At 34.1% G+C, this 13469-nt stretch overlaps 2 protein-coding genes across 2 annotated transcripts; one reads left to right on the top strand and one right to left on the bottom strand.

The window, feature by feature from the left end:
• Nucleotides 1-2103: 2103 nt before the first annotated feature.
• Nucleotides 2104-11234, bottom strand: Tsp_10141 (PIGA (GPI anchor biosynthesis) superfamily). Its single transcript, XM_003373253.1, has 16 exons — nt 11097-11234; nt 8354-8497; nt 7637-7762; nt 6863-7038; nt 6289-6460; nt 6110-6220; nt 5674-5820; nt 5491-5572; nt 5187-5446; nt 3917-4039; nt 3635-3810; nt 3453-3592; nt 3189-3331; nt 2970-3048; nt 2570-2753; nt 2104-2203 (listed from the first exon to the last, which is right to left on the bottom strand). The coding sequence occupies exons 1-16, from the start codon at nt 11232-11234 to the stop codon at nt 2104-2106; spliced, it is 2301 nt and encodes a 766-aa protein (XP_003373301.1).
• Nucleotides 11235-11429: 195 nt separating this feature from the next.
• Nucleotides 11430-12840, top strand: Tsp_10140 (conserved hypothetical protein). Its single transcript, XM_003373252.1, has 5 exons — nt 11430-11520; nt 11873-11915; nt 12330-12366; nt 12475-12574; nt 12659-12840. The coding sequence occupies exons 1-5, from the start codon at nt 11430-11432 to the stop codon at nt 12838-12840; spliced, it is 453 nt and encodes a 150-aa protein (XP_003373300.1).
• Nucleotides 12841-13469: the final 629 nt, after the last annotated feature.

Here is a 13469-nt window from a genome sequence, read left to right as displayed (position 1 = left end):
GATTTGACAAGATATTTTTCGTGTTCTATTCCAGTCTTTTTTTCTAAGATCTGAAAATGCTCAAACTGGCATCTATATCTAATTTATCAAAAATTCATTGATTGCGGGTTATTCTTGTTTTACATGCTTTTAATTGACACAAGATTGCTTGCTCTTAACATAAAACTGTTTTGCAATACGCTGTAGTTCCTGAGATGACCGGAATAATTTCCATTGTACATACTGGTGGATTAGTTTAAAGTTTCGAACAAATACCCTGCGTGAGCCCAATGAGTTGACTTGAATTGTGAACTTATTTAATTTCATAGTATTAGTAATGAATTTCAACTCTGGGCGACTACATATTATATTAATTATGCAAATCCCCATTGCACGGTTGTTACTTTGCGAAATTAATTTCAAATAGTCACAAATGTGAAATATATAATGAGTTTAATAAATGACAAAGTTGGTAAACGGAATTGGATGCAATGAAATGCTTCCTTTTTCGCAATGTAAACACTTACAACGCTTTCGATTTGATTCGAAGCAATTAATGATTATTTAACAGCAGTAATTTCAGAAATTTGAAGCAATTGATCGTAAAAAAAGGATAAATTAGTGGAAAAAGATATTTTCAGTATCAAAAGTGTTTCATTTGCCGATATTGGCAATCTCTGATTCCATTGAATAGCTGTTACTGATGGGCGTCTTCCCTATGCATTAAAATAGGGAGTACGTCAAAATTAGAGCCCATTTATTCCACAACTGCCATGCAGTTTAACGTAAAACTCTCCAAATCACTATTTTTTATCAATATAAAGCTGTAACAATGAAAAAAAATCAAAAATTTGAAAACAAATTTTTCGCTCATTTTCGCGAAAACAAGCAAGTCTATAGCCCATGAAATTTTGCAATTTTCGAGAAAAATTTTTTTCTGCAAAAATTATAACTATTAATTTTTTTCGATAGAGAATTGTTCGTTAACAACTATAAACGTATCCAGACACTTAGGGATTGCGTACTTTTTGAGGTATACACAAAAAAGTGCAACTTATATAGGATTTTTATCCAGTCGAAATGAAAATAAATGAAAGTTGAACGTTAAATAAATGGTAGTATTGTATGGTTTCATTAATTTTTACAATATATCTATGGATTTTTTCACCTAGAAAACGGAATTTATTTTAACAGGAATTGTTCTTGATTTTCATTTATGTACCAAAAGTTTTATAATTAACTCCTTCGTGTATTGGATTTTTCGATTGATTTCTATTTTCGAGAAAACCCTTTTCATCCAAAAATGGACTATATTGGCGTCAGTGGATGGGAATCGATTTGTAACGTGCAACAGACCTATCGCCGTCATTTCTATTTGCGTAGTTGTGGAGATAATCCGAAAGAAAGTGGGAAGCTTACCAATGTATTAAGATAGGGAAAATGGCAATTGTGAAGTTATTAATTCCACAACCGCTGAGCAGCTTGTGATGAACCACTGATCCATAGCAAATGTCTTTAATTATTTCCATTTTGTAAATCCTGTTTCGTAGAGGAGTTATTGGAATACAAACATAAATTTTAAAGAAAGTTCATAATGCATTGTAAATGCGAAATTGTGCTTTCGTTTTATTGTTAAGTGCAAGTTAGTTGAATGAAATTGAAATACTGAACATCAAGAATAAACGATATATTATTGACGATATATATTATCGTGTATGAGTTAGAATTTTACAGTCTGTTTGGAAAAATATACGAGTAATCTTAATTGGGAAATATGTATTGCAAATTTGGCAGTTCACATTTATTATTCATAAATTTATAAAAAAGTTATGTTGAACAAGAAGGAGCATCAAAATGTTGAAATACTACCTTGATTGATTTGGTGGGAATATGTCGTTCAGTTTGGAAGTGGCTGAGTTGATTAACAATAAGATATATTTATTATTTCTTTGCAATCTTTTTAGCTTGGTGCTGGAATTGTGTGCTTGTCAGAGATAGTGGAAATTTTTCCATTAAAAATATCTGTATGAAATAATAATAAGTGTGAAACAGGTGCATCTGTTGAAGGCGCAGTAGCATCGTAGTGGAAATGCACGTGCTGAATTTTCTAATTTGGAGCGGCAATCAGGACTGTCTGAGGGTGGAGTTGTTGTTGTTGAAAACCCATTGTCTTTCACCATTCTGTTCATGAGATTTTATATTTTTATGTCTAGCTGAAAGTACACTAAAATAAAATATTTAGAAAAACAAAAACTATTTTTTGCTGCTATCTGATAATTGATTTATCGTTTAAATGTTGTCATCAATGGTGGAATTTTTGAAAATTATAAACGTTTGCGATCTACTTGACAGTAAAACAGATTTTTACTTTTTTGTTGAATCACATATTCGCAAGAAGATGAGATAAAGTAGATCCAAGAACACGAAAATGCACATCAATATGCCGAACAAAAAGCCTTTGCTCAGGTGCCTAAAAGATGCAAAGAAACTGTTAGACGATAGAACAAGACACCCCTATCCACCCACCCATCATCGCAAAAATAATAATAAAATCCTTGTGGAAAAGATTTAATTTTTCTGCTTTACATACTTTGCAAAAATGTTGGCGTAGGAATGTCGCTCATCTTGCACGGCGTCCATGTATACACGCTCAGTTCGCTTGGCAACGTTCGTCCACGAATACATGCCAACAATTCGTCTGTGCACTTTCCAAGGTTCTAATTGCAAACCTGCACGACATCGGTTGATCACTTTGCCCAAAACAAGCACAATATCTGAATTTGGTCTGCTGTGTTTAGTTGAAAGTGTCATTTTATGTTGAAATTCGCATCAGCCATACCGTCAACGGATACGTCGGCTAATGTGATCAAATCTTTTGGCAAAACTTCAGGCACTCCACCGACGCGTGTAGCAACCACATGAAGACTAGAGAAGATGCTTTGAGTTTCAAAACAACAAATGAATAAAGTGTAACAAATCCACAGACCCACAACTTGCAGCTTCGAGAATCGTCATGCAAAATGCTTCAGTAAGTGAAGTGTTCAAGAAAATATTTCCCAATACAAGTATCTGAAAAGAACAATAGAATTGATAATACAGTTGAAAAAAGGAAAAAATCTCATTCGCAATTGAGATACTTGTCTGATTTTGTTGTGCGGTATGTTGCCGACCATTTTCACTCGTTCTTGAAGATATCCACTTTCTCTGACCTCTTCAAGTAAAATTCTCATCGGACCATCGCCAGCAATTATAAAATCCACATCTGCATGTTCATTGCAAATCCTAGGAATTACCCTAGCTAGCAGATCGATTCCTTTACGATATGTCAATCGGCATGCAATGACAATGTTTACTGAAAAAAACAAATTTGATAAAAATTTCAACTACCATCTTAGAACAACACTTTGCTTGTTTATTTATCAGTTATTAATTGTTATTCTCATTCTCATTATCACTGTAATCATTAAAGTTACTTTTCGATGGACAACGCTGACTAGGATCAGGTGTAAAATGATGCGTGTCCAATGCATTCGGAATGACGTACACTCGTTCAGAGGGGAAGCTACTGCGAAGAACTAGGTTCTCTTTGCTAAACACGAAAACAATGGCAGCACTGCAGAAAAATTTATTACAGTTTCCAAAACAACTCACTTACCCTGTATGTGATACACAGATGACACGATTACAATGCACTAAAGAACATTCCAACATTTTATTTCCTGCAACTGATGCCATATCGGCAAAACCAAACAGCGAATGATCAGTAAACACTGTCCGCACTCCGATAAGATTTGCATGGAACATAAATTCTTGAGCCAACGTGGATAATGACTTTTCAACAACAACAACAACAACAGCAATAATAATAATAATAATAATAATAATAATAATAATAATAATTTAAACTTGATTGTTTTATAAAAAGAATGGAATTTACCGAATGACTGTGCAAAATTTCAATCTTCTCATGTTGTAATATGTATCTAGCCGCTGGCAAAGTGGACAACAACGACGGTATAACACATTGGTTGAATAAGATAACAAATGGCAAATAATAAATCTGTAAAATATCAAAAAAAAACAGAGTAGCAAAAATGTTTGCAAAAAAATAATAAAACAAAATAAAATTATACGATTAAAATAAAAATTCACTTTCAAACCGTTGCTTAAATAGCGAATACCACGTCGACCTTCGTAATGATGAGTGACAATTACAATCTGGTGTCCTCGTTGAACCAAACATTCGGCAAGATGATAAATGTGACTTTCTACGCCGCCTGTATTTGGACAAAAATAATCCGAAACCATACTATTGATTCAAACAAAAAAAGAAGGAAAAAAAATTAATAAAATTCTTTTATTTCACTATACTAGAAAAATAATAAAGCTCACCATATTCTGTAGAAGTTCTTTTTCCTATGACTTGGTACAGCTGAAATTTTCCGTTCTGTCATTCCAGATAGTATATAATACTGTGCAATGAGATGTATGAAAAAAAAGTAAAATAAATTGCAATTGTGAAATATTTGAAATGTATTATATAACTGATTTTACAAATTGCTGAAATAAAATTGCACACATATAATTAATTTCTTTTTACTCGTTCATCATTCTCTCTCACAAGTGACAACTTAACCAAGACAAAATTGAGCCAACATAGGTGCACAGAATATAAATAAAAATAATATAAAGGCAGTAACAGCACTAATGCAGATATCACGGGAAACAATCATTGGTGTAGTCAATTTAAACATGTAAGTAAAAGAAGAAAAATATACAAACGTAATAAACTGACGAAGACCAAATGTCATATTATTATTATTATTATTATTATTATTATTATTATTATTATTATTGTTGTTGTTGTTGTTGTTGTTGTTATTAGACTGTTACTGCGCGTGTTTAGGCAAATTTAGAAAAATCAGCAAAATTAGCAAATGATGACGCTGAATCTGTGTTAGATGCTTGGCGAGGACTGAAAGGGTCAAACGAAGTGTCTTCAAATTTTGGGGTAATTGGACGATTTTTCGGCAACGCTGGCCTCGGAGGTGGTCGTTTTTTCAACTGACCGTTGTTAATTGAATCAGAAGGCACAGTTGCCCACGGATCATCAAAATTCAGATTGCTGCTCTAAAGTTAATGAAAACAAAACCAACATGCAAGCAGTAGTAAATAAATAAATGAATTATATATATATATCATATTACTGCTTGTGTGTTGAAAGTTTCCTTGGTTCCGTCAAGAGGCTTGAAAGGATCAAATGGTGCATTTGTGGAGGATGAAGTGCTAAAAGGATCGCTGACAAAATCTCCCGCTGTAGCCGACGTGAAAACATCTTTGTTGCTCACGTCAAACGAAGAAGCATCAGCAAAAGGATCAACTGTAGCAAACGGATCCTCACAAGTAAATGGAATTTGTGACTGAACCTCAATCTGAGCAAACGGATCACCTGCACGAGAAACAGTGGCTGTAAAGTGACAAAAACAATAAGTGAAATAAATCACAACTCACTGCGCAAAAATGGATTGTCTATAAAAGTCAACTTCTGCTCGTCTTCGTTGCTTTGATTCGAATGTTGTACTTTGCTATCATCCTACATTATACAGTATATAATATACACATGCATAGCACAGGTATATTGACTCACTCATTTACGTAACTGAAAATAAAATAAATAATTGAAATTCAACATACCACCAATGTGATGCTTTCAATCGGCGGTAATGTCAATTTATCAGTTAAACGATTCAAATCGGTCAATTTTACATCACCATTACAATGGGCCAACTGTTCGTTCAACGTCACATGTTGGGTTTTCAACTGGTCCACTGTATTTTGCATCTGCAAACAAAATTTGAAAATTATTTGAAAAAAAATAACCAATAAAAATGATAAAACCAATGAGAAACCATTTCAATTTTGAATTCCAACCCTTTTTCTTGTTGAGATGCTTGCCTAATTTCGGACATCTGCTGTTCCAACTGTTGTTCAAGAACCTTCTCCTCGTTGCGCAACTGTTGCAACTGGGCACGTTTGGAATTCAACTCTTCTTGTCGAACCTGTGAAAATACAGATATATATATTATTTTTAAAACAGCAACATCAACAACAAATAAATCAACAAACACACTCGAATAAATTCTGAATTACGTTCCACATCCGTGTCAAGGGTCAACATATCCGCTTCTTCTTGCTCCAATTTTACTTTCAATTTCGAAACCATATCTTCCAATGTTTCTTTCTTGAGAAGAAAAAAAATAACCAAAAGATAAATTATAATTATAGCACGAATGAAATTATTTTCATTACTTGAACGTCAAGCTCATCAAGGCGTTTTTGAGCTTCGAGCTTTTGTCGTTCCATTTGATTGATTGTCGCCTCCAAGGTGTTGTATTCGACTTCTAAGTTACGAATTTCCGCCTGTTTCACTTTCATATCTGCCTCAGCTTGAACAATTTCCGCTTCCAATTCACGCTTTTCGCTGAAAAGAAAAGCAATAATAATGTATATATCCATTAATGACTACTACTACTACTACTACTACTACTACATTTGCATGTTGTTGATTTCTTTGCTAATTTGATCCATTTCTTGGCGAAACGGTGAATTGGCCAGATCCAAACCGACCGGCGGTGGAGTATCGGTACTGGTGTCGACGTCGACCATACTGACACCACGCTGGGGCGGACGACAGGATGGCGGTATGAGATCTGGAGTCAGCAACATCGGCGGCTCGAGGTTGTGCTTTTTCTTCTGCTCAATCAGGTGCATCGCCAGCGCGAACTGTTCCAAGTTCAACATGCCCACTCCGTCCGTGTCGCACAAATTCCTTCAGAGCATCCACTTCACAACTGAACATCAACCACAGAAATGCGCTGCTTACCAGATATGGGCTAGCAGATTCTGCGCCACGCCGGTCTGAAGAAAATACGGTTTCGCTTCAGCACCAGAAATCAGACCATCGTCGTTTGTGTCCAAATTGCGAAATTCCAACTGCCACGCGCCAACATCCACTGGCCATGCCGTACGTGAGCACGGCAACATCACTGGCACAGGCGTCTACAAAGCAAAAAAATGAACAATCACTATTACAAAGGATCATCATATCCAAAGAGTAAGGAGAACAACACTTTTCTGAAGGATCACATACTCCACTCAAACTTCTGCTGACGAAAGGATGCTTGGGTGCTGTGTGCTCCAGAGAAGAATATCGTTCTAAAGATGTAACACTGCTTGCCCGACTTCTGGGCGGACAGTCCAACGAAGTTGAAGAGAAATGCTGAACATAAAAATGAACACTTTTTATCAATCTGTGATCTGTTTATCCTTTGAATACACTATACGTTTTTCCAATCAACTGCACATTAATATTAAAAAAAAACCAATTCCACGCAATACAATTTTATGCTAATCATCCACAGAAGTGAACATGATTGAAACTCCAGGCAATTACAGGCATGGTAAATAAATAAATTATCAAATTCTTTGCATTTGATGCAATTGCATTTTACTCATTGCGCTCATATTATTGCACATGTAGAAGAAAATTTATAAAAAGAAAAACATAAATAATATAATTAAACTATTTACTTGGAATTATGGAATTAATGGAATGAATAGAAAAGTTTCAAAGAATAAAAATATTAACACTAATTACCGATCGTGAAATCGCCGCCGTTGACAAAGGTTTATATTGTTCCCTTTTTGCTGGTGGTATCATGCTCAGAGGAAGTACATCAGGAACAGGATCATTTTCCAAAGCTCGATATACCAAATGTAAAGCCTGAAATAAAATTTGAAAATAACCCTCAACATTAAAAAAACAAATTATTATTTAACAAATAATATGGCTTTATATATCTTACCAGTGTCATTTCGTGTTTATCCAAATGACCATCCTTATCGATGTCACTCAAATCCCAAATCTGCGCAAAAAAGAGAAACAAACTAAATTTTACAAAAAAAACAATAATTAATTTAATATACCTTCCTTAGCAAATTTTTTGATAAGCCTGAGTTAAATAAAACAGGTTTCACTTGTTCACCCGACAGTTTCCCATTTACTGGCATTAAACTGTAGAAAATATCTTCATATTTTTTCCTGTCATCAGGCTATAAAAAGCAAACCGAACAATTAGTCCATAATAAACCTTTATATATATATATAAGTGAAAACATGAATACTTGAATACACCATTCGGTTTCATTGTCAGCAAATGGAACAGGAGTAAAACCGCTGCCAAACTAAACAAATACACACATATCCGTATGTGCATGTGTATGTGTATGTATATGTATATGCAAGCATGCATGCATAATAGGTAGAAAGATAATCAAAGTAAAACTACAAGTGAAAAACAAAAGAAAAACTTACAAACATTGGTGGATCCACATCAACCGCCAAATTTTCTTGAACAGGCTGTTGGCCTTGCTGAACCAAAGCAATCAATTTCAATGCAATAAAAAATCCTTGCTTGTCCAACAAACCACGACGAGAAATATCAGCCACGTTCCAGACCTGCATAAAATGAAAAACAACAAAAAAACATTCGTGCATTGACAAGAAGCAAAAGAGGAATAAATCATACAGTAATAAAAGCCAATTTGGTTAAAAATATAATTACATCATACTGGAATAATAATAGAATAGTTAACTGCTTCCTATGGTTGAAAAAAAATCAACATCTGCCAATCGGTTAATTTGCCACGCACCAAAGAGCAACGTTGGCAACTTGAGGCGTGGATTTCAATTTTATTCAAAGTTTAAATTGAGAAATATGTCCAAACCAACAAAAAGTTGAAAATGAAAATTTGATCTAGAAATTTCAAAATAAATGCCCAAGTCAGCAGACAAATACGAGCATAAACATTGCCAAGTTCACTGGAACAGTCAGTCGGTTCTCAAAAGCAAGGCAGAGTTTAAAAGAGGAATCAATCACTCCGATCTCGTCGGCAATCGATTATCAATATTCAGCTAAATTGACTACTGACTGACTGAATGGATGAACAAAGCGACCTGCACTATTATAAATAATCCAAATTTAAAAACGAAATCAATATTCGCTCGCTGCTCAGACCAAACTGAAACCAATCAATTAACTGATCAAAGAACACTAATTGAAATTCGTGCAATAATATTGCATAAAAGAAAAAAAACATATTAAAAAAAGTACAAGGAAACAACAATTCGAAACTTTTCTATACCAACTTCTGGAATTTTTATCGTTATTGTATCAGAAATTGATAAATAAATTTGACATGTCATCGTGATGCAATACTAATTTGAAAATTCTCTCTTCCATCGTAACACTTTCACACGAGCAAGAATGAATGTGAAAATTTCATGATAATAATTTTAAACAAAAAAAATTCAAAAAACAACTACTGTTGTTTAAAGAAAAGTAAAAAGAAAATTCACAATTAAAAGTGCTTAAAGCATCAGAAAAATAATGAGCGGCAATTCAAAACACATACTGTCATAAAAACTGGCTACTGTAAAGTAAATGAGAACTAAGTTCATTGACTGGCATGAAAAATTCTTTTCTGATTTTGACATCAGAATGCGAATATTCTGATATGTCAGTCTAATTGTTGTTGAAAATAGATGAAACAATGAAAACCAATTTCAAGATTAAAACAAGAGAAATCAGTAACAATTAATAAGTCCATTTAAAAAAATGAAAAAAAGTATACTGAAATTCAAGCTGAAAATGAGCAACGTTGAACAACAACTGAACAAATTGAACGGTTGAAAATTGAACAGAATATTTCGGTTGAATAGAAATGATCAGAAAAGCAAACAAAACAAGCGAAATTAAATCGAGTATGACAAACGAGCAGAGCGAGTTCTAGAAACACAGGTGCGGCAACATTTGTTAAAGCCAATAATTAACGTATATGGAACTATTTAAAATATTGAGCATCTTCACAGTGGCCGGCAAAAATTTCAAAATCAAACTGAAACTGGTCAACCAGTTTTGCAATTGATTCAATTTTCAATCAAACAATGATTGAAAATGAAATTAATCACTGCTGAAAGCCAAACAAGCCGAACATTAGACTCACTGAACGGGAAATGAAAGGAAAAATTATTAATTAGCATTCTGCTGTTGAGACCGTTGGTCAAACAAACAATCAATCAATCAATCAATTAAACCAAACAAACAGAAAAAAGAAAAGAAAAAATACATTATATATATATATATATATATAATTCTCAAAGGTATGCGCAATTACGCCAGCAGTGAGTAGGCAAATAAATAACAATGATAATAATGCTCCTGTGAAAATATGGGATGCGTTGTTTGTGTGTGTTATAGGCAAAATCGAAAGGAAATTTCCGACTTTTAAAAACCACCCAACGCCAAAGATGTGATCAATTTTTGATCGAATCTGTTCGATTTTTGCGCATCACAGATGCAATGAAATAGGGGGGGGGGGGGGGGGAGAAAGAAATCGACTAACCAACAATGCGGACCGCAATGCAAGGAGCAAGAACAATTTGCAAAAGAATCAAAAATCGACAACGCATCAGGAAAATCAAAAAAATAAAAAAAAACGGCTACGTTGGGAAGCGTTAGAAAGCAAAATGGCAATCAAACAGACGCGTGCAAGATTTTTGGCAAAAATTAAAACATCACGCTCGCTTCGAAGAAGTAACTCATCGAATCTGTTCGAGCAGATCTCCTCTAAATGGTAATTACACTGTACTTGGGCTTGATTGCTGCTGCTACACATTGATTAGTGAAATAAGAAAACAGAAACCAATTTCCTCGAGGAATGTTCAAAATCAGTTCAAATTAAATAAAAGAAAGCGATCCCAATCACAACAACACCAGTAGAGATTGTAAAATACAACAGCATTGCGTGCAGTGTTTGGTCTACTTCGATTAAAAGTCAATTAATTCTGACGTTGATCACTGTTGAGAAAATAAATTACACTTAAATAGCGTACTTGTCCAAGAGTGGCGTTGTCAAGATTTGAACGACGCAAAAATGCCGCCGCCTCTTCGGCTTTTAACAAACCATGCTGACCGTTTGTCGCCTAATGAGCATTTTTGAAAAAAGTTAATTCCACATCACTGATCAATAAAAATAGTAATAATTTTCAAACTCACTTCGCTGAAAAATTCTTCATAAACTCTCAAATGTGAACCGGCAATCTGAAAATGGCCATCTAGAGTGTTACTCATAGTGAAATTTATGATGAAATTAAAAAGGCACACCTCGTACAACGACGGCAGAGCCATTGCCATTATGGAGACTGATCCACCGTTGAACAATTTTCAATTCAATTTTCGAAAGGTTTCAGTTGAATGTAAAACTACAAATTTATATATATAACACGACGACAGGCTGAGAAATTTCCAAATACAATTATATTTCCTTAGGGAAATATTGAATGAATACTAAGAATAAAATTTTTTTAAATTCATACCTATTAATTGAAAATGTATTTTCCAATAAACGTGGAGAAAGCAAAATGCCATTTTGGACTATTGCGAAAGCACTGCCATTGCCAGTGCACGACACGACAGCATAGTAATATAAAAAACTATTTCTGGAATACTGTAGCTTAAAAGGATTATCACGTACTAATGCAAATGGTGATTCTTGAATTACCTTATCATTGTTGGATTAGTTTGAAAAGCTGCAAAAGTACCAAAACTTTACTGATAAATTGTTTTAAAATCATTATTTTTTACTTTTTTATGTGCAATTTGTTTTTACTGTCAATTAAATAGACGAAATATTGGAGAGAATGAAAATTTTAGTCTTTTCAAATTCTTTTGTTCAACAGTGCTTGCTGCGCGTTTAATTTTATACTTCAAAACACATTATTTTTTATTGTACTGTTGAATTCTTTTTCTTTTTTTTCTCATTTCTTTTTTAGAAATGTTTATTGGAGAGAGTTTACGATGTTTGAAGGGTAGTAGGTAATAATAGTGCGTCTTTATGTATATATATATATATATATAAGTAGATTAAATGGTGGATTAATGAACATTAAATAAATATGTCTGAATTAATCAATAACTTATGTAAGAGAGTAAGTAGTAAGTAATTTTGCATTATTTAAATGAAGCAAGCATCTATTGTTATTTTTTGTGTGTCTCTAGAAAAAACGTTATTTTGAAAAACAGCAAAGTTGAAGAAGGAAAAGAATTGTTTCACTTTCAATAAATCTTACTTTGTTATCATTCTTATAATAAATCATTCAAAAAAACATTTTGCGACTGACGTATTTTCATTGTTGGTTAAGTGCACAAGCATTCCGCTGTGCGCAATTGGTCGGTTGACGTGTCGTTCATAGAGGGGGCGAGAGAGAGTGCATAATTTTTATTCTTTAGCGGCTGCGCTTTATTGTCCAGTTGTTGCGTGCAATACGTATGTGTATGTTTTTGTTCGAATTTTCCAAGCACAACAAGTTCTGCTTTTTCAGTCATTTATTTCTTTAAAAATTTCTGCGAAAATAAATCAAATTTTAAATCAAAGGAAAACTGCTCTTCCTGCTCATATTCGAGTACAACAACTGAGAAATTTTACCAAAAAAATACAAATAGTCCAAAGTGTAGCTTCTTGGCGGCTGCTGTACGTGTTGTTCTGCATTATTATAATTTTGACAACAATGAGTGATGAGAAAAAGGAAAAAAGAATAAAACAAATAAAAAAGATGCAGAAGTAGCAGCAGCAGCAGCAGCAGCAGTAGTAGTAGTAGTAGTAGTAGTAGTAGTAGTAGTAGTAGTAGTAGTAGTAATAGTAATCGAGGAGAAAGAAGAAACTCAACATAATTGGTGGATGATGCCGCAACAACATCATGTGCACAAATCATCAATTGGGGGGGCGCGGCGGTCTTTGTGAAAAAATATTCTACAAAATCGGGGCTTTTTAATAATAATAATAATAATAATAAAAAATTCCCCTTAAAGTGGAGTATGGGAAACCTCTGGGAATGGGGAAGAGGGGTTTTGGAGACTTGGGGGGGGGGGGGAAAAATTGGATTTTTTGAACGGGGTTTGGGTTGGGGGATTTGTTATTTTATAAAATTTACAAATTTAAACATCTTTGTATTTTCTCTCCAAAGAAGCTTCCCCGCCCAAGATGGTGCTTCATCATGATCCGTGGTCCGCCTGGGTGCTGGATCAAAGCAAACGTTTCTTCGTGGCTCCACTGAACAATTTACCATCATTCCCATGCGCATCCTTACCGGATGTGCACCTGAAATTTATTATTGGAGAAAATATAAAATAATGAAACCACCGCAGCCTTACCATTGCCATTATTATTATTAGAGGAAGAAACCGAGGAGAAAAAAATTCATCATTATTATATTAAACATCACACATTACATACCAATGTTAGAAGAGATGCCTTGGCGGTTGGCAAACTTGTCGGCATGTCCAAATGGACTCTGCTACTCTCGTGTCGTCACTTGCATCATTATACGTCTAGTGATCTTTCATTTCAGATGCAGTGCATATAGAGACGAT

The sequence above is a fragment of the Trichinella spiralis genome (genome assembly GCF_000181795.1).
Source record: "Trichinella spiralis strain ISS 195 chromosome Unknown Scfld6, whole genome shotgun sequence".
In the NCBI taxonomy this organism is placed as follows: Eukaryota; Metazoa; Nematoda; class Enoplea; order Trichinellida; family Trichinellidae; genus Trichinella; species Trichinella spiralis.
Note: the sequence above shows the minus strand (reverse complement) of the source record. Positions and strands in the feature narration are given on the sequence as shown.

Bases quoted from the DNA above. Each gene is read 5' to 3' on its own strand.
- Tsp_10141 (XM_003373253.1), bottom strand. From the start codon at position 11,234: ATGGCAATGGCTCTGCCGTCGTTGTACGAGGTGTGCCTTTTTAATTTC. The intron at 8,498-11,096 runs GTGAGTTTGAAA...CATTTTATGCAG, and splicing joins ATGAAGAATTTTTCAGCGAA to GTCTGGAACGTGGCTGATAT. The intron at 2,204-2,569 runs GTATGTAAAGCA...ATTTTATTTTAG, and splicing joins TACGCCAACATTTTTGCAAA to TGTACTTTCAGCTAGACATA.
- Tsp_10140 (XM_003373252.1), top strand. From the start codon at position 11,430: ATGTATTTTCCAATAAACGTGGAGAAAGCAAAATGCCATTTTGGACTA. The intron at 12,367-12,474 runs GTATGTGTATGT...TTTAAATCAAAG, and splicing joins CCAGTTGTTGCGTGCAATAC to GAAAACTGCTCTTCCTGCTC. The intron at 12,575-12,658 runs GTGTTGTTCTGC...AAAAAGATGCAG, and splicing joins CTTCTTGGCGGCTGCTGTAC to AAGTAGCAGCAGCAGCAGCA.